This window comes from Erythrolamprus reginae, chromosome 4 (assembly GCF_031021105.1).
Source record: "Erythrolamprus reginae isolate rEryReg1 chromosome 4, rEryReg1.hap1, whole genome shotgun sequence".
Lineage (NCBI taxonomy): Eukaryota > Metazoa > Chordata > Lepidosauria > Squamata > Dipsadidae > Erythrolamprus > Erythrolamprus reginae.
Genome location: NC_091953.1, coordinates 82274037 through 82295720, shown reverse-complemented (window position 1 = coordinate 82295720; position 21684 = coordinate 82274037). Strand labels below are relative to the sequence as shown.

Here is a 21684-nt window from a genome sequence, read left to right as displayed (position 1 = left end):
ATAAGGGGAGGACAAAGCCCAAGTCTTCACAAGGCTCCTCTTCCTCAGCCCTCAAAGAGGCAGAGAGGAGAATCCAGGCCCTGGAACAAAAGCTTGAGGCAGTCCTGTGTGCAACCCCCCCAATCCAAATGGGGCCAGGCCCGGACTATCCTGCTGGGCCAATGGTTCCAGGGACTCCTGGGGACACAAGAAGGGTTTGGTCCCCAGACCACCACATGCTTCCTTCGTTGCCTACTCCCAGAAGTAGACCAGGCTCAGCAACCCAGGAGAGGCCTGTGTGGGGTATTTCCCCTCAACCCAAGGTAGTTCCCTCAGCTACTTTCACCCCTACGGCTGCTGGACTCGGGGCTCAGCCAGAGGCCTGGCAAGATATGTCACCAGCCCTTCAAGACTTAATTACTAATGCCTACTCACAGGGCATAGCAGTTGGGGTGCAACAGGGCACACAACAACCAAGGCAAACCACACACCGGGATCTTTGGTCTGCACCGCCCCTTTCAGGTCTGGAGTCCACAACAGAAGAGCCTGTGGTTATGGAGGACAGCGACAAGGAGTATGACCTGTCTGATGATGAGACTCCTCCAGAACAACCAGTAACTGCAGGCCTCTTCAAACAGTCTTCGTTTAGGACACTGCTGCATAAGGCTAAGCAGGCAATGGAGCTGAAGGACCCTGCACTGTTGGATCACAGGGTCCTACCGGAACAGAGTGTTCAGCCTGTTAGGACTGAGGTAAGACCTTCCGGAGGCAGATGTCTATTAAAGTACAAACAAGCATGTTCGAATGAACCAAACTTTTATTAGAAAAAGTAGAAAAATAAAGTTTGCCTTAAGAGGCATAAAATGTACGTCTACATGTCTAGAAGACTAAGATCGTAATGTCCGCTTAATTGCTTCTCTTCCTGCAAAGAGGAGGATGTGAGCAAAGCAGTTACATCATAGAGGAGGAGGAGCTACATTAATAAACAGAGTTAACTATCTAACTACTGGATGTTTCTTAATGTCTTTGGAGGCTGTCAATCTGCAGCGTGACATGCACAGCCTTCACAAACTGTGACACCTAGATCCACCGCTCTGTTGAAGGAACCCAAGCCTGAAACAGACCATGTCCCGGCATGATGTCCAGCTGGGGGTTTCACGCATCGGCGGCTGCGTCTTTCTTTAATCGAGCCTCCATAGTTTGAATTGAGGATATGCTATCCCGCCTGGGACCAGAGGAAGGGAGACTGCGGCAGAATCTTAGTAAGTTGTTGACGGCTGCGGAGTTTTCAGCTGATGCCACCTTACATGCCGCCAAATTCTCAGGGAGAGGGATGTCAGCCACCCTGGCATCACGAAGGCTGCTGTGGCTGCGCAGCTGGCAGGCAGACACTAAGTCGAAGTGGCGCCTGGCCTCTTCGCCTTTCCAGGGCTCTCAACTTTTAGGAGACATTTTGGAAAAAGTCCTCATAGAGGACAAGGACAAACGGAAAATACTCCCGAGATCCAAAAGGGGACAAGATCGTCGCCAGAACCCCTACAACCGGTGTCAGTCCTTTCGCTGGGACACTTTGCGGTCAAACCAATCATTTAGGTCCTTTTCTCAAGGTAATTTTTCCCAAAATTCCTACAGGGGCGACCGAGTGCCCTTTCAAGACCGCATGAGGGGATATCAGCAAACTAGATGCCCGTTTCGAGGTTCCAGCCAGAGGGGTTTTAAACGCCCCAAATGACTTTATCATGACGCAGCCAGTAGGAGGGAAACTCCACCTGTACAGTACCTCCTGGCGTGCCACATCCTCAGACAAATGGGCACTATCTACAGTAACACAGGGACTGCGGTTGGAGTTCATTCAGCCCCCACCCAGCCGTTTCCTGCATTACCCAAGATCCCGGAACCCTATCAAACGGAAGGAGCTACTCCAAGAAGTAAGTCACCTCCTGGAGATCCAGGCCATAGAGCCCGTGCCGAAACACGCAGAGGGCACGGGGTTTTACTCTATGGTCTTCATAGTCCCCAAGGCATCAGGGGGGTGTCGCTTAATTCTGAATCTGAAGCAATTGAATCAATACATTCTTTACCGGAGATTCAGAATGCACACCCTGCATACTATCCTAGCGGCAGTGCGCCCTCAGGACTTCCTTACCTCCTTAGACCTGAAGGAGGCTTATCTGCATGTGCCGATATTTCCACCACATCGCAAGTATCTACGATTCTGTGTAAAGGGGACACATTATCAGTACAGGGCCATGCCATTCGGCCTCTCATCGGCCCCTCGGACTTTCACCAAATTACTGGATGTGTTAACAGCACATCTGCGTGCGCACTCCGTCCGCCTGATGGCATACTTGGACGCTATAATTATTTTGTCCAAGTCCCAGGCAGGGGCGCACCAAGACCTCCACCTTACTATGAAGGTTCTGGAAGAACACGGATTTACAATCAATGTTCACAAGAGCCAACTGGAACCATCTACAAGACTCCTGCATCTGGGGTCGGTGATAGACACAACCACGAGCATGGTGTCACTTTCACCAGAGTGGCAGGACAACATCATAGCCTTGATAACCTCTGTCCAGAGACAACGGAAAGTCTCCCTAGCCTTATTGTCCAGGCTGCTGGGGACCATGGTTTCGTGTATAGGGATTGTGCCGTGGGCCAGGCATCACATCCGCCCGTTACAGGGATTTCTGCTCCCAGCCCAGAGGGCAAGACTGGGTCAGTCGTGCAAACAAATCAGGCTACCACAGAGGGTCAGGACGTCCTTGGCCTGGTGGACTTCCCCAGCCCTGTTTCAGGGGAGTTTGTTCCAGACTCACGATCCGGTCGTCATGACCACGGACGCCAGTTTATCGGGTTGGGGCGCGCACATAGGCCTCCATGTGGCACAAGGACTTTGGACCAAGGAGGACCTCAGCCCCGTGAACATCAACCTCCTGGAGCTCAGAGTGGTGTTCTTAGCGCTCCAACACTTTGTGGCTTTAGTTCAAGGGACACACGTGTTAGTCTTAACGGACAATGTGTCAACAAAGGCCTACCTCAACCACCAGGGAGGCACGAGATCGCCACGCCTTATGAGGGAGACCATGGCTCTCTTCAATTGGGCCGAATACAACTTGGCCTCTCTATCTGCGGAGCACATTGCAGGCGTCAACAATGTCCAGGCCGACTGGCTAAGCCGAACCACCTTGGACCCCACAGAATGGAGGCTGGATCTGCAATTGTTCCACAAGATCACTCTTCGATTCGGGACACCGCTGGTGGACTTGTTCGCCTCTCACACCAATGCACAGTTCCCCAGGTTCTATACTCGGTTCCATTCGCCCACGGCGGAGAAAACCAATGCCCTGAAGTCGAGCTGGCCACGCGGCCTCTTATACGCCTTCCCTCCAACAAATTTGATTCAGAAAGTGATAGACAAGATTCTACTGGAGGAAGCAGAAGTGTTGCTTGTCGCACCACATTGGCCACGGCGCCCGTGGTTATCGGACTTAGTAGCTCTGTCGATCTCCCCACCTTGGAGGATTCCGGACAAGATAATCTCACTCAGCCAAGGGTCAGTCTTCCATCCAGACCCACAATGGTTTCAATTAGCCGTGTGGCATTTGAGAGGAACAAGCTGAGGGAGCAATGCTTACCGGACGATATCATTGCCACAATGCAGGCTGCCCGCCGGCCATCCACGTCCAGGATCTACCAGGCAATGTGGTCGGCCTTTTGTAAGTTCTGCAACGAGAAGGGTATGGAACCAGAAAGGGCTCAAATAATTACTGTACTAGAATTTTTGCAATTAGGCCTCCAAAAGGGACTGACTCCAAACACCCTTAGGAGGCAGGTGGCGGCATTGGCAACAGTTATTCGGTTGCCAGAATACCGATCTTTGGCTATTCACCCTTGGATACGTGACTTTCTTAGGGGTGCTATGAACGCTCACCCCCCACCACTACATAATTCCCAACGTGGGATTTATCTCTAGTGTTGAAGGCTCTGACTGGTCCACCCTTTGAGCCTTTGAGATCCATTCAGCTTAAATTTCTCTCGATCAAGACGGCCTTTCTAATGGCCAGCACATCAGCCAGACGTGTATCAGATTTGTCGGCGTTATCCACCAGACCAGACCTTTGCATCTTTTATCCGGACCGAGTGGTCCTACGTTTGGACCCGACATTTCTTCCTAAGGTCAACTCGTTGTTCCACAGGAAGCAAGAGCTGATCTTGCCGGACTTTTGCTCGCACGGAAGCCACCCTACAGAACTTAGGTGGCACAAACTAGATGTTAGGCGAGCGGTCAAAATCTACATTAGAAGAACCGAGTCCTTTAGGAAGTCTGAGTCGCTGTTTGTCTCTTTTGCAGAGCCGAAGATGGGCTTGGGCGTTTCTCCCAGTTCAATCAGTCGATGGATCCGGGACTGCATTGGGGAGGCGTATAAGGCTAGAGCTCAGAATCCCCCTCAAGGGGTCACGGCGCACTCTACTCGCAGTGCAGCCACGTCAGCAGCTTGGAGGACTCAAGCCTCTATCGAGGACATATGCCGGGCTGCAACTTGGACGGCACCTTCTACGTTCACTAGACATTATAGACTGGATTCCTATGCTTCAGCTGAGGCATCTTTTGGGAGAAGGGTATTACAGAGGGTGTGCTCCTCTCCAGCTGCCCTGACTTAACAATCTCCCTCCCATTTAAATTGGAACTTGGGTATATCCCATATTGGACTCTCCTTCCAGATGCAATGGAGAAGAACCGTTGTACCTACCTGAACGGTCTTCTCAGTGCACTGGAAGGAGAGTCCAAACCCACCCAGCATTGGATTGTGAGCTCACTGGGGGCAGGCAAGGGGCGGTGCCTAATATTATGTTAATTTTAAACTCAGTCTCGACCAATAGGATTGAAAATAACCCATATTGGACTCTCCTTCCAGTGCACTGAGAAGACCGTTCAGGTAGGTACAACGGTTCTTCTGATAACTAAATAAAATGTGAACTTTGATATCATTCTCATCACATAAATAAAATTTCTGTTACAATTCCTTTTTTAAATTGAGTTCTGAGTTTTATTGCATAAATCATTCTTGTTTAGCAGGTTCATTTACAACAAACTTTACAAGTCTTTATTCAGTGGAAATTTCTAGTAGAGTGTACAAAACTACAACTGACAAGTGACAATGTTTACAAGTGACAATGTTTTAGATTATATCCATGATTTCAATATACACTTCCAGGCATTACAGCAGTACATTAAATATTTTTGATATTACAGACGTTTTTACATTGTTACAGATAGAACAAGACTTTGAAATAAACTCACATTTGACAGTGAATATGCCCCCATCACAAGAAAGCAGCCCAGCAAAAAAGGTAAGGATGTATCATGTAATTTTCAATAGTAAGTCCTTGTTTCAGAGCTATAAAATTAATTATATACTTCTATACATGCTTATTTTTAATAATTACTTTGTTCTTTATCATTTTTTGCTCAAATCTTGTTTTTATTTCCCATTGTTTATGCAATTTTGCCATTTTTAGTTTCTAACAAAGTTTGTTATTGTCATTATATTTTTATAAAACAAAGAAAATATTAAAGCTAAGAAAACTGCTCATTTAATATTTTAATCTTGGTCTCTGAAAAAAATTGAGAAAATACAAATCTGTCTTTTAAAATGGCAACCTTAATCAAAAAGCTGATCAACAGATATAAGAACATATATCTGAGTTTTTGATCCAAAGAAAGATTATCTCAGTACTAGACCTAAATAAAATATACCTATTTTTAGATAAAAGATTCTATGAAAATAATTATATTGCCACTGAACTTATTTCTGGTGGGAAAAAATCAGACTTTCTCATCATTAATTGGTTTTTATATAAGAATTTTTTCCAAGGATTGCGTAATAATACATTTATGAAGTTAAGGATACAAGTCACAAGTTACAGTCATAAGTGGGGGGAGATAAATGATAGGAATTATGAGAAAAAACTAGTAGTAATAGTAGTGCAGACCTAGTAAATAGTTTGATAGTGTTGAAGGGATTATTTGTTTAGCTGAGTGAAGGCGTTTGGGGAAAAACTGTTCTTGCATCTAATTGTCTTAGTGTGCGGTGCTTTATAGCGACATTTTGAGGGTTGGAGTTGAAACAGTTTATGTCTAGGATGTGAGGGGTCAGTAAATATTTTCACAGTCCCCTTTTTGAGTCGTACAGTATACAGGTCCTCAATGGAAGGCAGGTTGGCAGCAGTTGTGTCAGAGAAATAAAACTCAGAGTCCTTTTTATAAAAGTTCAAAAGTGAATTATCAAAATCAGAACTAGAAGCATCGAAAGAAAAGAAAAGTCTGAGAAAATGGCGCGATACAAGCATATATCAAAAACCCTTTTCCATCCCCTCTTGGGATTATGCTCAATCCTCATTGTCCATATTCATCAGGTGGGACATGTTAGCCCTCATGTCACTCTTCAGGAATTTTCCTTCTAATGGTCTCCTCCTGATACCTAGGAAAACGAAACTTAACTCTTCTCCTGTGCTCTTCCCAACCCCCCTTCTTCTCTAACCCACCCCTTAACTCTATGACAACCAAGCGAAAGATTGCAGCAACAGAGCGAAGTTGACATTCGGACCCTCTGGAACAGGGACTTCAGTCCTAGAAAACAAAAAAGAACAAACAACACCAATATATACATTTATACATCAGGGCTTATCAGGGTACTTTGTTCTAAACCGATCAATTTCCCTCTGAGCATTCATGTGCTTCTCATCAACCCATTCTGCATGAGATGCAGGGAAATGTTTCCATGCCACTAAATATTGAATCTTTCCCCTATGCTTCCTTGAATCCAGCACTTCTTTAACCTCAAAGTGTTGCTCTCCCTCAATGAGTAAAGGGGCAGGGGGATCTGCTTGCGGCAGCAGTAGGTCACTAGTCCGTTCCGGTTTAAGCAAACTTACGTGGAACACCGGGTGAATTTTCCTTAACGTTTTCAGCAATTCTAATTTCATTGCCACCGAATTCACCACCTGCACAATTGGGAAAGGACCCACATTCTCAGCCCCTAATTTCTTTGACTTTTGAGTGGTCCTCAAGAACTTTGTGGAGAGGTAGACCCTATCCCCCGCCTTATAATCCACTGCAGCTCTTCTTTTCTTGTCAGCCTGGGTCTTGTGTGTATCATGAGCCTTATCCAATGCTTTCCGCGCTATAGGCCAGGTTGCTTTAAGCTGCGTTACCCAATCTTTTAATGATGGATGTTTAGGCTCATCCTGGGCTGGGGTAGCTCTGGAATTGGTACAAAATCCTATCCACTCACCAATTTAAATGGAGTGAACCCTGTGCTATTATGTAGCGAATTGTTATAGGCAACCTCTGTGAACGGTAAAAGATCGCTCCAATTATCTTGCTGATAATTCAAATAACACCTAAGGTACTGTTCCAACACGGAGTTAGCCCTCTCACACACACCATTGGTCTGAGGGTGGTGGCTCGAACTGAGTACTTGTTTTGTACCCAACAACCCTAAAAACTCCTTCTAGAAGTTTGAGGTGAATTGTACTCCTCAGTCTGATATGACTCTCTCAGGAACTCTGTGAAGGCAATACACATGTTGTATGAACATTTTCGCTAATGCCCTGGAAGTGGAGATCTTTGAGCACACCACAAAATGAACCTGTTTGGAAAAAAGGTCAGTTACATCCCAAATAACAGTATTCTCCCCACTCTCAGGTAGGTCCACAATAAAATCCATAAAAATTTCTTTCTAGGGTGCCCCAGATCTCGTCACAGGTTGCAACATTCCTTGGGGATGACCCCGGGCCCGCTTTGCTGCCGCACATACAGGGCAGCTTGCAACGTAAGTCTCGATGTCCTTTTTCATGGAAGGCCACCAGAACTGCCTTCTCAGCAGATGTAAAGTTTTCAGGAATGCAAAGTGACCAGCAACTTTGGAATCGTGTCCCCTCTCTAATATCAGTGACCTCATGGAGACAGGAACATATAAGTGAGATCCTATCCAGGTTAGGCCACTTCTCTTGGTGCAATCCCCTTGGTGAGTTAAAAACCAATCATCAGATTCTAGTGCTTTCTGAAGATCCGCAACCAGACTGTCAGGAAGTTCAGTCTTTCCTGAAATCTGTTGTCTGGTAAGTGCTGGGCACACCATTTGTGAAGCCTGAATCACCGGTTGAATTAGTTCCAGTCTCCCGCTGTTGTATTGTGGCAATTTAGACAGCGCATCAACCATGAAATTGTTATCCCCCAGTATATAGCGCAGCGAGAAATTGAACCAACTAAAATGCTGCGCCCACCTAGCCTGTTTTGGGGACAGTTTCCTGAGGGTTTTTAAAGCTTCCAAGCAATATTCCCTCTAATTTTTTTCAGTGCGAGCGGAAAAGTATAGTGTCTGTGCAGCAGTCCCTTTGGGACTGGGCTGCATAGAAGTATAAATAAATAAATAAATAAATAAACAAACAAACAAATAAATAAGAAAAAAATTCCCTTCTTTTTAATTAAAAGAAATTAATAATAAAAAACCCCAAATCTATTACTATTATTACTATCTTCTCCTCTTTTTTCATCACTGTCTCCTCCTGTGTGTGTGTGTGTGAACTCTTGAACCATTTCCAATAACAGGTGAGCTATTGGAAATGGTTCAAGAGTTCACACACACACACACACACACACACAAACGGCTGGGGGGGTTTTTTCTCTGTTATTATTTGGGTGCTTTTTACCATATGCTTTAAATCAAGAGTCATTTCTCTCTTTCTCTCTCCCCCTCTTGCTCTCTCTCTCTCTCTGTTTTCTTTCTCTCTCTCTATTGCTTTCTTTTTCTCTCACTCTTTCTATCTCTCTTGCTTGCTTTCTCCTCTCTCTTGCTATCTCTCTCTCCCCCCTTTCTCTCTCTTTCTCACTTACTTTCTCTCTCCCTCTCTCTTTCTCTCTCACTCTGTCAGCGAGGGGGCTGTGAGAGTGCTTTTTCTGAGTGCTTTGGGAACACCTGCCCTGCCTCTACTGCAGCCCCCTTGCTGAAAGCTTGGGACGAAAGCGCTCCCAGCGAGGGGGCTGCGAGAGGGGCGGGGCGGGCATTCCCGAAGCACGCGGAGAAAACCCTCTCTCGCAGCCCCCTGGCTGGGAGTGCAGATGAGGAGAAGAAGCCACAGCCACTGCCCCGGGAGAAGTCACGCCCCAAGGCAGGAGGCGGTGGAGGAGGAGAGGGGGTGGATTGGGTGGGCGGGGGGCAGGGCTGAGAGGCCAGGGGCGCGAGGGGGCCGGAGGCACCGTGGGGAGGCAGGGGCGACCGTGGCTCCTTTTCCTTCTATTGCCAGTGCCTCCCCCCCCCGCGGGCTGGCAGGGGGATGGGGAGCGCGCGCCCGTGGAAAAGGGTGCACGGGGGGTATTTTGGGGCACGCGCGTGCGTGCATACGTGCACAGCTTATGGGGAACGCTGCTTCCAAGTTCTTGTGATCAGTCCACACTTCAAAAGGTTGCTTGGCACCTTCTAGAAAGTGTCTCCAGGAGAGTAAGGCCCAGCAAACGCTTCCTTTTCCCACACAGCTCACCTCCATTTGGTTTCAGTTAGCTTTCTAGAAGTGTACGCACAGGGGTGTAGTCCCTGTTCTTCATCCTTTTGTAACAATACTGCTCCCACGGCCACATCACTTGCAGCCACTTGTACCACAAAAGGCCATTCTAGATCAGGGTGTTGGAGAATTGGCTCACTCGCAAACAGTCTTTTCAGCTTCTCAAAAGCTGCATGACATTCCATGGACCATGACAATGGGCCGTTGGGCTTGGGTTTATCCTCTCCCTTGGTTTTCAGTAAGCTGGTGATCGGCAGTGCTATCTGAGAAAATGCTGGAATAAATTGTCGGTAGAAGTTAGCGAACCCTAGAAAACTTTGTAACTGTTTCCTAGTGCATGGAGCTTTCCACTCCAAGACTGCCAACACTTTCTCCGGATCCATCTCCACACCTCAGTGTGATATGCAGTAACCCAAGTAGTCAATTTTGCTCTGGTGAAACTCACACTTTGCCAAGTTGGCATACAGTTCCGCAGCTTTGAGTTTCTTTAAAACTTCCCTGACCAGAGCCACGTGTTCCTCTAGGGTCTCTGAATATATTAATATGTCATCCAAGTAGATCAAGCATCCTTTAAATAAGTGCTCATGCAGCACTTCATTAATCAGTTGCATGAAAACTCCTGGTGCCTCCTGTAAGCCAAAAGGGAGTACCCTGAATTGAAAGCATCCCAGTGGAGTGTTGAAAGAGGTTTTCCACTCATCTCCCTCTTTTATGTGCACCCGGAAGTATGCCTCACGTAAGTCCAATTTCGTGAAAAACTTCCCTTACCCAAGTAGGTCAGCATGTCCTTCATTAGTGGCAGGGGGTACACATTATGCATGCAAATTCTATTCAAAAACCTATAGTCTACCACTAGGTGGAGCGAGCCATCTTTCTTCTCTCAGAACATGATAGGGGCCGCCATTTGAGGCCTCGCTGGTTCTATAAAACCCCTCGCTAAATTCTTGTCAATGAATCTACGTAGCTCACCAAGTTCTCCAGGGGTTAAAGAGTACATCCTAGGTTTAGGCAGTTTTGCCCCGGGCGATATATCAATGCTACAGTCTGTGGGCCTATGGGGTGGCAGCTTTTCAGCTTCTGAGAGAAGAAAGATGGCTCGCTCCGCCTAGTGGTAGACTATACGTTTTTGAATACAATTTGCATGCATAATGTGTACCCCCTGCCCCTAATGAAGGACATGCTGACCTATTTGCTTAATGTCAAGCTGCCAGTCAGAATTCAGACAAATAAAACCCAGAGTCCTTTTTATAAAAGTTCAAAAGTGAATTTATCAAAATCAGAACTAGAAGCATCGAAAGAAAAGAAAAGTCTGAGAAAATGGCGGGATACAAGCAAATATCAAAACCCCTTTTCTCCACTGCATCTGGAAGGAGAGTCCAACATGGGTAATTCACCAATCTTATTGGTAGAGACTGAGTTAATTTAAATATTTAAATATGAGGTAGTCACCGCCCCTTAGCAGCCCCCAATACCCCAGTTTTAAAAACTCAGTCTTAGTGTAGAGACTGTTGAGTTTGCTTCTCTGATGAAGCATTAATAATAATAAGAGTAATAATAGTAATAATAATAATAATAATAATAATAATAATTAAAAAAAATTATTAATTTTTTTCTGTTTTTTTCCCCTTTCTATTTGCAGGTGCTGTGAATCATGAAAGGGATTTCAAGGGGTCTCTGCCCTCCGCGGGCAGAATCACCCCCACCGTGACTCTCCTCGAGCTTCCCTTCCCTCAGTGGGTACTATGCTCAGCGAGGAGCACCTCAGCCTAGGGTCCCCGGCCTCAGTGGCCATACCCGGCTGCCAGCTGAAGGTGAGGGGGTCAGCCCCCCTCACTGGGAAGCTTGGAAGGCAGGATTTTAGCCGAGAATGAAGCCCGCTTGGTTTGGCGCCCAGCCAGCGCCTCTCAGCTGTTCGGCGGCTAATTTGAAAGCTGCCGCCGCCGCAGCAAGCCGCTCGCCGAGCCGGAAAAGCCGCGTGGATCAGCTATTAAAGCGGCTGTCAGATTCGAGCGTGGGGGGGCAGGGCCCTTACCGGCGAGCCTCCCAGGGAGCTGTCAGCGGCAGAAAAGAGCGGGAACGCCATTTTGGAGGGCGAGGAATCCCGCGCCCGCCATGTTTGGGGCGGGTAATGTTGCTCTCCGCCCAATCACTGGGCGCGACCAACTGTTACTGGGCAGAATTAGGCTCTAAAGTGCCTAGACGCCATTTTTCGCTGATATTTGGCCATTGACAGTCGTGTCTGTCAAGTGTCTCTTGAGCTTGCTGTTTAAAAACAACTGTGAACTGTGAGTAATGGAGGAAAAGACCTTAGAAAAGGCATTTATGCCTCATGTAGTTCCTCCATCTGGGTCTCAGCAACAGAGACCAGGGTCTGCCAGCCACTCATTGAGGAGTGCCCCGTCTGCCACCTTTACGCCCACTGCGGCTGGGCTGCGTGTGCAACCAGATACTTGGCAGCAGATGTCCCCTGCCTTACAGGGACTCATCTCTGATGTCCCCTGCCTTACAGGGACTCATCTCTGATGTTTACTCACAAGGGATGGCTGCGGGGGTACAGCAAAATGTCCAACACCCCCGCCCAACACAGCCCAGGAACCTATGGGCTGCACCGCCCCCCTCGGGTATGGGGTCCTGGATGGAAGAGCCGTCACCCCTAGAGGACACCGAGAAAGAATATGATTTTTCGGATGACGAGACCACTCCTGATCCTCCTGTGACAGCTGGGCTCTTCAAGGCACCCCTTTTCAAGATTCTGCTTCATAAAGCGAAGCAGGTGGTGGATTTGCCGGGTCCAACCAAGGCTACTGATGCCTCAGATGACCCCAAGCCATCAGCAGTGCTATTCAAGGAGCCCCAACCCGAGACTGATCATGTGCCATCCTCGGAAATCTTCAGACAAAGCATCAAGCGCCCATGGCAGCAGCCTGCAGCAGCACAAGGCCCTTCTGACATTGAAAGAAAGTTTTATACTTTGGATGATGACATGGAAAAGCTGCTGGAATTTCCGCCAATCGACCAGCCGGTAATGACTTTGATTTCTAAGGCCTTGGTACCATCTGAAACCGGTGATAGTTTGAAGCCGGAGGATAGGAAGGCGGAAATTTTACTAAGGAAGTCACATCAAATGGCAAGCTGGGCTTTTAGAGCAGCGACCGCAGCTTCATTTTTCAACCGGGCCTCCATAATGTGGTTGCAGGAGGTGCAAGCCCGCCTAGGTCCAGAAGAAGGTCGCTTACGACAGGACCTGAGTAAATTATTGGCAGCTGCGGAATTCTCAGCGGATGCTACCCTACATGCCGCAAAATTTTCGGCTAGAGGTATGGCGACGTCACTTGCATCCAGACGCCTCCTTTGGCTGAGGAGCTGGCCAGCGGACCTTAAGTCCAAGTGGAACTTGGCATCATCTCCATACCAAGGGGAAAAGCTCTTTGGAGAGGCCTTGGACCCTGTCCTCATTGAGGATAAGGACAAACGGAAGACCCTTCCCAGAGCATACCGTCGCCAAGAGCGTAGGCCCAATCCCTACGCTCGCCGTCAGCCATTTCGTTGGGACCCCTCTTCTTCAGCAGGTCAGAATAGGCCATTCTCTCAAAGTCAGTATGGCCAACCCACCTTTAGGGGAGACCGTGCGGCCTTTCAGGATAGGCCCAGAGGATACCAGCAGTCCCGGCGCCCTTTCCGAGGGAACCAAAGGGGCTTCAGGCGCACAAAATGACTTGGCTGCCTCTCAGCCCATAGGAGGCAAACTTCAAAGATTCAGTGCCTCCTGGAGGAATACCTCCTCCGACAAATGGGCTATAGCAACGATATCGCGAGGCCTGCGCCTGGAGTTCCTGCAGCCCCCGCCAAACCGATTTGTCACTTGTCTGCTAACGCGAGACCCAACCAAAAAGCGTCATCTACAACTGGAGATAACTCATCTTCTCAAAATTCAAGCGATAGAGGCGGTGCCCGAGCATGCCAAGGGCACAGGGTTCTATTCCATTGTGTTCCTAGTGCCGAAGTCATGAGGGGGGTTCAGGATGATCCTAAACCTGAAACTCCTGAATACCTTCATTCGGTATCGCAGATTTCGCATGCACTCCCTACAAACGATCTTGGCCTCTGTTCGGCACAACGATTTCCTCACCTCTATCGACCTCAAAGAGGCTTACCTGCATGTTCCGGTTTGGCCAGCACATCGTCGCTACCTCAGGTTTTGTCTCAACGGGGTCCACTACCAGTACCGTGCCATGCCGTTCGGCCTATCTTCGGCTCCCCGTACATTTACGAAGCTGATGGACATTCTGACAGCACATCTAAGGGCCCAGTCCATAAGAGTTATGGCGTACTTGGACGACATAATCGTTATGTCCAAGTCTATGATCCAAGCGCAACACCATCTGGCGCTCACACGGGAAACTCTGGAGAGGCATGGGTACACGGTCAACGTGGAGAAGAGCCATCTTCATCCCACCACATCAATCCAACACCTAGGCTCCATCATAGACACCGCAGAGGACACGGTCTCGCTAACACCAGAGAGGGTCCTCAATATCCGGAGATTGGTAACCAGCCTTCGTCGACAAAGGCAAACACCGTTGGCAACATTGTCCAAGGTACTAGGGACTATGGACTCATCCATAGGGATTGTGCCATGGGCTCGCCATCACATGAGGGGCCTCCAATGGTTTCTCCTTCCGGCCCAGAGGGACAAGGTGAGTCACTCCCACTGAAAGGTGCGACTCCCAGCTTCAGTCAAGCAGTCGCTGGCATGGTGGTTGTCCCCAGCTTTGATCCAGGGTTCTCCTCTTCACAGCCACCAGCGTGTGATTATCACAACAGACGCGAGCTTGTCGGGCTGGGGCGCCCATATGGGGCCTCATATAGCTCAGAGCCTGTGGTCTCAGGAGGACTTAACCTAGGTCAATATCAACGTTCTCGAACTCAGAGCGGTTTTCTTAGCCCTTCAGGCCTTCGTTCCCTGGGTTCAGGACAGGTATGTCCTGGTTCTGACGGACAACGTGGCCACAAAAGCCCACCTGAACCATCAAGGAGGTACGAGATCTCATCGCCTCATGTCTCAAGCCACGGACCTCTTCGATTGGGCCGAATCTCATCTGGCCTCTCTGACGGCGGAGCATATTGCCGGGACCAGCAATGTGCAGGCGGATTGGCTGAGCAGGTCCACTCTGGATCCTTCGGAGTGGCAACTGGACCCTGCACTCTTCAAGCAGATAGTGCTACGATTTGGTCTTCCATTGGTGGACCTCTTCGCAACCCCAGCAAACACCCAATTACAGAGGTTTTTCTCCCGGTTTCCGATGCCAGGGGCGGAAGGGGTCAACGCCCTATGGTCACCATGACCCCAGGGGTTACTGTATGCCTTCCCCCCACGTGTCTCATTCAAAGGATATTAGACAAGACAATTCGGGAGGGGGTGGAAATGATCATGGTGGCTCCCTATTGGCCGAGACGGCCTTGGTTTGCAGACCTAGTAGCCCTGTCGGTGTCTCCCCCGTGGAGGATTCCAGATTCCAAGGTAGTGTTAGTTCAGGGGTCAGTTTGCCATCCGAACCCTCAGTGGTTCAAACTGACCGCCTGGCACTTGAAAGGGCGGGTCTGAGACAGCAAGCCTTGCCAGACGAGGTTATATCCACCATACAGGCAGCACGTCGCCCATCAACGGTAAGACTCTACCAGGCCACTTGGGCGGCCTTCTGTAAGTTTTGTTCGGATCACCACCTTAATCCAGGGGAGGCTTCGGTTGTGTCAATCTTACGATTCCTACAGTCAGGGGTAGAGAAAGGGTTAGCCCCGAATACCTTGAAAAGGCATTTAGCTGCTCTGGCAACCATCATCCGGGTACCCCACGCTCGCTCCCTGGCACAAGATCCTTGGATTAGGGATTTTATTAAGGGCGCGATTAACACCCATGCGCCTCCAGTGCACAGGTTCCCGACGTGGGACCTTTCCCTGGTACTCAAGGCGTTGACAGCCCCTCCTTTCGAGCCGATGAGGACGATTCCAGTACGGTTGCTCTCCTTAAAGACTGCCTTTTTAGTGGCAATTACGTCGGCACGCAGAGTGTCGGAGCTGTCGGCCCTGTCTACGCATGCAGATTTATGTATATTCCACCCTGATTGGGGAGTTTTGAGGTTAGACCCTACATTTATCCCCAAGGTTAACTCTGGGTTTCATAGGGCTCAAGAGTTAGTGTTGTCAGACTTTTGCACACATGGACAGCACCCTCTCGAGCTGAGATGGCACAAGGTAGATGTTCGGAGGGCCTTGAAAATCTACATCAGACGGACTGGACATTTCAGGAAATCTGAGCGGCTGTTTGTGTCCTTTGGTCAGCGATCAATGGGTCTGGCGGTGTCAGCTAAATCCATCAGTCACTGGCTGAAAGACTGTATTGAGGAAGCTTACAAAGCCCGGTCTCAAGTACCACCAACCGGGGTAACAGCGCATTCCACTAGAAGTGCAGCCACTTCGGTGGCTTGGAGAACTCAGGCGTCCATAGAGGACATTTGCAGAGTGGCTACGTGGGCGTCTCCTACCACCTTTATACGCCATTACAAACTGGACTCAGTAGCTTCGGCGGAAGCTTCGTTTGGGAGACGGGTTTTGCAGCAAGTGTGTTCAACTCCTGCGACCGTAGCTCAGCCTTTTCCCTCCCATGGGCAGTAATCTTTGGTATATCCCATGTTGGACTCTCCTTCCAGATGCAGTGGAGAAGAACCGTTGTACATACCTGAACGGTCTTCTCGATGCACTGGAAGGAGAGTCCAAACCCACCCGGCATGGTTGTTTCGCCAGGTCGCCGGAGTTTGGGAGCCAAGTTAAACAGTTATGAGGTTATATGGTCATTGTTCAATAAACAGGTTTTCCTTAAACTGGCTTCGTTTTTAAAACTGAGGTATTGGGGGCTGCTAAGGGGCGGTGACTACCTCATATTTAAATATTTAAATTAACTCAGTCTCTACCAATAAGATTGGTGAATTACCCATGTTGGACTCTCCTTCCAGTGCATCGAGAAGACCGTTCAGGTATGTACAACGGTTCTTCTACCCCCTCTTGGCCCAATCCTCATTGTCCATATTCAACAGGTGGGACATGTTAGCCCTCACGTCACTCTTCAGGAATTTTCCTTCTAACAGTCTCCTCCTGCTACCTAGGAAAACAAAACTTAACTCCTCCTGTGCTCTTCCCAACCCCCCTTTTTCTCTAACCCACCCCGTAACTCTATGACAACCAAGCGAAAGATTGCAGCAGCAGAGCGAAGGTTGACAAATTGTTTTTCCCAGTAGTTCTATTATCCTCTGAAGTCTGTGTCGGTCTTGTTGGGTTGCAGAACCAAACTAGTCAGTTATAGAGGTTCAGATGACAGACTCAATAATTCCTCTGTAGAAACTCCTTGAACAGTTTGAGCTTTTCCGAGTTGGTGCAAAAAGAACATTCTTTGTTGCGCTTTTTTGATGACATTTTTGATGTTAGGTGTCCATTTTAGGTCTTGAGATATGATAGAACCTAGAAATTTGAAGGTCTTTACTGTTGATATTGTGTCATCTAGTATTGTTAGAGATGGCAGGATGGGAGGGTTTCTCATAAAGTCTACCATCATTTCTACGGTTTTGAGTATGTTCAGTTCCAGATTATTCCTGTCACATCACAAGGCTAGATGTTCAACCTCCCATCTGTATGTGGTTTCATCGTACTATCTTCTGCTTCACATTTCAAGTAACATTCTTTTAAGTGTTCACTTTTAGTCCAATTTTTCATTTAATAGTTGAAATATTGTTTCAGTCCAAAAAGAAAGAGTGGCAGAAATTTCCCTGTATCGTGCCAGGGTCAATGTTTATTGCTGAAGTTAACAAAGGTTTGGGCCTGAACACATCACTAAAGCATATGATGTATTAACTGCTAATAAAGTACACAATTTGGAAACTGTGAAGCACTATGAAAAAATTACTGAGTCACTAACCAAGAAAGTTTGGAGAATTTTGATTTGGAGTTAAATAGTCATTTTCAGACTTATAAAAAGATATGGTATATTCCATTATTCAAAATCAAGTAATGATACAGTATACATGAGCTTACCCAGAGTACTGGTGACGAGCGAAATCCGGACCCTGGGCTTAGGCTGTTGCTACTCAATGCCAGGTCGGTTGTAAATAAAGCTCTCCTCATCCAGGATTTACTTCTGGAGGAGGAAGCCGGCCTGGTATGTGTGACTGAGACCTGGCTGGGTCCAAAGAGAGAAGTTCCTCTCTCTGAAATGTGCCCAGCTGGGTTTCAGGTATGGCACCAGCCACGACCCCGGGGAAGTGGGGGAGGAGTGGTGATTATAGCCAAAAAGACCTTCAGCCTATGCAGACTCGCTGCTTCTGAGATTGCAGGATGTGAGTCCCTCTTTGTGAAGCTGGATCTAGGGGTTCAGGTGGGCTTGTTGCTCATGTACCTGCCTCCCAGCTGTGTGTCAACAGTCTTGCCTGCCCTGCTCGAGGAGGTAGCCGGGCTGGAGGTGGAATTCCCCAGACTTATTGTCTTGGGGGACTTTAATCTAGCGTTGCTTGGTGAACCCTCTGGGTTAGTGCAGGAGTTCATGGCAGCCATGGACCTGACCCAAGTAGTTCAGGGTCTGACTCACGAGGGGGGGCACACTCCCAACATGGTATTCCTCTCAGAGCAGCTGAGTAATGATCTGAGATTAAGGGGTTTAGATATTCTGCCTTTGTCATGGTCAGACCATTGTCTGCTACAGCTTGATTTTAAGGCTCCAATTCTCCCCTGCAGGGAGCCAGAACCGATTAGGTGGTTCCGCTCCAGACACCTAATGGACCCAGAGGGCTTTCAGAGGGTGCTTGGGGTTTTGCCCGACTCGCTTGTACACAGTTTGGCAGAGTCCCAGTACTGGAAAATTTTAGCTTTTATGATGTTTGTAGATCCCTTGTTTATTTTGTTGTTTTATCTCTTTTTTGTTCCTTGTCTTCACAAGTTTCTGTATTTTCTTTGAAATGTCTAATAAAAAAAGCTTTTAAATTTTTTTTTCATAGGACCTTGTACTTACTCAGCTGCCATCAAAGCCAGTTCACAGGAAATTCCGACCTGAAAGCCACATGCTGGAGAACCAGGAAGTCTCTCCAATGAAAAGTGCAACCGCTTCTTCCTTACCTACCATCAAACCTCATCATGCATTTCCAAAGTAAGAGGTCTTACTTATGCTATAAGAGAAACTGGGAGAGATATGGGTATTGTGACAACCTAGAGGGGCTTAGATTTCTTTCAGAGGTAATATGGAATAAAATGCAAGTCAACTACTTTGAAAATTTCTCTTCTTAGAGACAATACACAAAAGAACAGATAGAGATACAGTTTGTGCAATTCATTTCTTCTTATTAGTATGGGGAATGCAAATCCAATGTCAAAAATGTCTCTACTACTAAAATATTACCTCTGGACTATGTAGAGTGCTCTCTAGAGATCAGTTATTCTCCACTGCATCTGGAAGGAGAGTCCAACATGGGTATTTTACCAATCCTATTGGTAGAGACTGAGTTAAAATTTACATATCAATTGAGCACCGCCCCCTCTGCTCTCCCCACGAGCCAGTTTTAAAAACTCAGTCCAAGAGTAGAGACTACTGAGTTTGTTCTTAGAAGTAAAAATGTATGTATAACCATAGTTCCCTCTAAGCTGCGCAGCGCGCTATAGCGCAGAGGTTTTTAACCCCCAGCCCGGGAATTTCAAATTCCAGCGCACAGGACCGATCGCTGCGCCGGAATTTGAAATTAAAGGAACTGCCGCTGCTCTGTAAACAACAGTTTGCAGCAACAGTTCCTTCAAGTAAAGGCGGGAAAGAAAGGGGCCAATTATAGGCCCGCTTTCTTCCCCGCCCCTTAAATCCCAGACGTTCTCTGCGTACCCCCCCCCGCAGCCAAATAGTTGTTTAGCTGCTGGCCCGGTAAGGTAAGAAAACCGTTGGGGGTCCCTGGGTCTGGCGGCGTGGTCTGCTACCAAGCCTTCTAAGCATCCATGGGGTGGGGGTGGGAACGAGGGTGGGGGGGTGATGACCGGGGGTCCTGGGCCAGGCCGCCGGCCTACTGCGGCTTCCCCAGCTTGCCACGGCCCGCCCGCTGCCGCCCAGACCCGGCCGGCAGCCTACCGCGGCTTCCCGCACCGCCGCGGCTTCCCGCACCGCCGCGGCTTCCCCGGCTTCCCGTGGCTTCCCTGGCTTGCCGCGGCCCGGCTGCCAGCTTACCGCGGTTTCCCTGGCTTGCCGCGGCCCGCCCGCGGCCGCCCAGACCCGGCCGGCAGCCTACCGCGGCTTCCCGCGCCGCCACGGCTTTCCTGGCTTGCCGTGGCCCGCCCGCCGCCGCCCAGACCCGGCCGCCAGCCTACCGCGGCTTCCCGCACCGCCGCGGCTTCCCCAGCTTCCCGTGGCTTCCCTGGCTTGCCGCGGCCCGCCGGCCGCTGCCGAGACCCGGCTGCCAGCTTACCGTGGTTTCCCTGGCTTGCCGCGGCCCGCCCGCGGCCGCCCAGACCCGGCCGGCAGCCTACCGCGGCTTCCCGCGCCGCCGCGGCTTTCCTGGCTTGCCGTGGCCCGCCCGCCGCTGCCGAGACCCGGCTGCCAGCCTACCGCGGCTTCCCGCGCCGCTGCGGCTTCTCCGGCTTGCCGCGGCCCGCCCGCCGCCACCCAGAACCAGCCACCAGCCTACCGCGGTTCCCCCACCGCCCAAGCCCAGCCGCCACCCTGTCGCAATTCCCCCAACCTTCCCATGGGTACTGCCCGGTGCCTCAGCAGTCTACTTCGTTACGCGAATTGCTCGGGGTGATGGCGGGGCTCTTGCCTCCGAGCCTTTTCACCCCAAATCCGATGGACGCCTTCTCCGGGTCCCAGGGAAAAAGGAAAGTTTCCCAGGAAGCCCCCGTGCTTCTGGCCCCAAAAAACATATTTGTGCGAGTGAGTGGTATTGCAGGGCAGGAAAAATAAGAAGAGAGTAAGTCAGAGATAAAAAAGAGAGGAAGGAAGAGAGAAAGAAGGAAAGGGAGGGATGGAGAAATAGGAAAGGAGGATGAGAAAGAGGGAAAGAGTGAGAGGGATGGAGGGGGGAGGGAGAGAGAAAGAAGAGAAGGGGGAAAGAGAGGGAGGGAGGAAGAGAGGAAAAGAGACAGAAACAGATAGAAAAGAATGGGAGCAAGAAAGAGAGAAAGAAAATCAAAATCTAGTTTGAAACTAGCTCAACTATTTAAGTGGATTTTAAAGCATAGATTTATTAATAGTTTTGTTTTTGTTTTTGCTGGTTGTTTTAGTTTTAATAGTAATAGATTTTGTTTTTGTTTTATTATTAATTTCAATAAAATACAGTAGATGGGAAATATATATATATATATATATATATATATATATATATATATATATATATATATATATATATGTAGATTGTTCTGAGTTCGGGTTTTGCCCTGTGTAATGTTTTGCATGTCTATGCGACGTTTCGGCGAAATCACATTCACCATCATCAGGCTGGAGTTCCAATCTTTGTGTTTTTGCAAATGAATATTAGCAACTGACATTTCTTCTTAGCATGTAGTGTGGGGGTGGAGATTTGCTTTGAATGTAGCAAATAGATTGGGTGACTATGCTTCCGTGATCTGATTGGTTGGTGTAATCATGGTTATAGAAGGAATGGCATGAAGATTATGAAGTGTTTTGTTTAAGTCTGATTTCCAAATATAAAATTCTAAAATCATAATAATTAAAGGATTGACATATTGATTATAATGAAGTGTTTATTTTGTTTAAGGCTGGTTTCCAAATCTCTGGCAGGCGCGAGGTATCATCCCTTTTATTTAAACAAAAGGATCTCTTTTCAATTTCGATAGCTTCTAGAGAGATTCTTTTATATAAATTCTCTGTTTTGTGGAGTAATTTAGTTTTTTCAAAGTCAATTTCGTGCCCTGTTCTTTTAATGTGCTGGACAAGGGAGGAGGTCTTCTCCTGTTTCTTGACTGCATTCATATGTTCTGCCATGCGCTGGCTCACTCTTCGGTTAGTTTGTCCAATGTATGTGGCTGCACATGTTTTGCAAGGGATTTCATAGATTCCTTGGTATTCTAATTGGATTTTATCTTTGGGGCTCCTTAGGATATTAG

General features: G+C 48.3%; 1 protein-coding gene across 6 annotated transcripts in view; it reads left to right on the top strand.

Annotated features, from left to right (window-relative positions):
• Positions 1-21684, top strand: part of REPS2 (RALBP1 associated Eps domain containing 2) — a 140351-nt gene that overhangs the window by 95744 nt on the left and 22923 nt on the right. For all 6 annotated transcript variants that reach the window (XM_070750775.1, XM_070750772.1, XM_070750773.1 and 3 more), the window contains 2 exons: positions 5257-5334; positions 18585-18733. In XM_070750775.1, coding sequence (XP_070606876.1) covers positions 5257-5334; positions 18585-18733 — 227 coding nt within the window. The remainder of the gene's footprint in view (positions 1-5256; positions 5335-18584; positions 18734-21684) is intronic.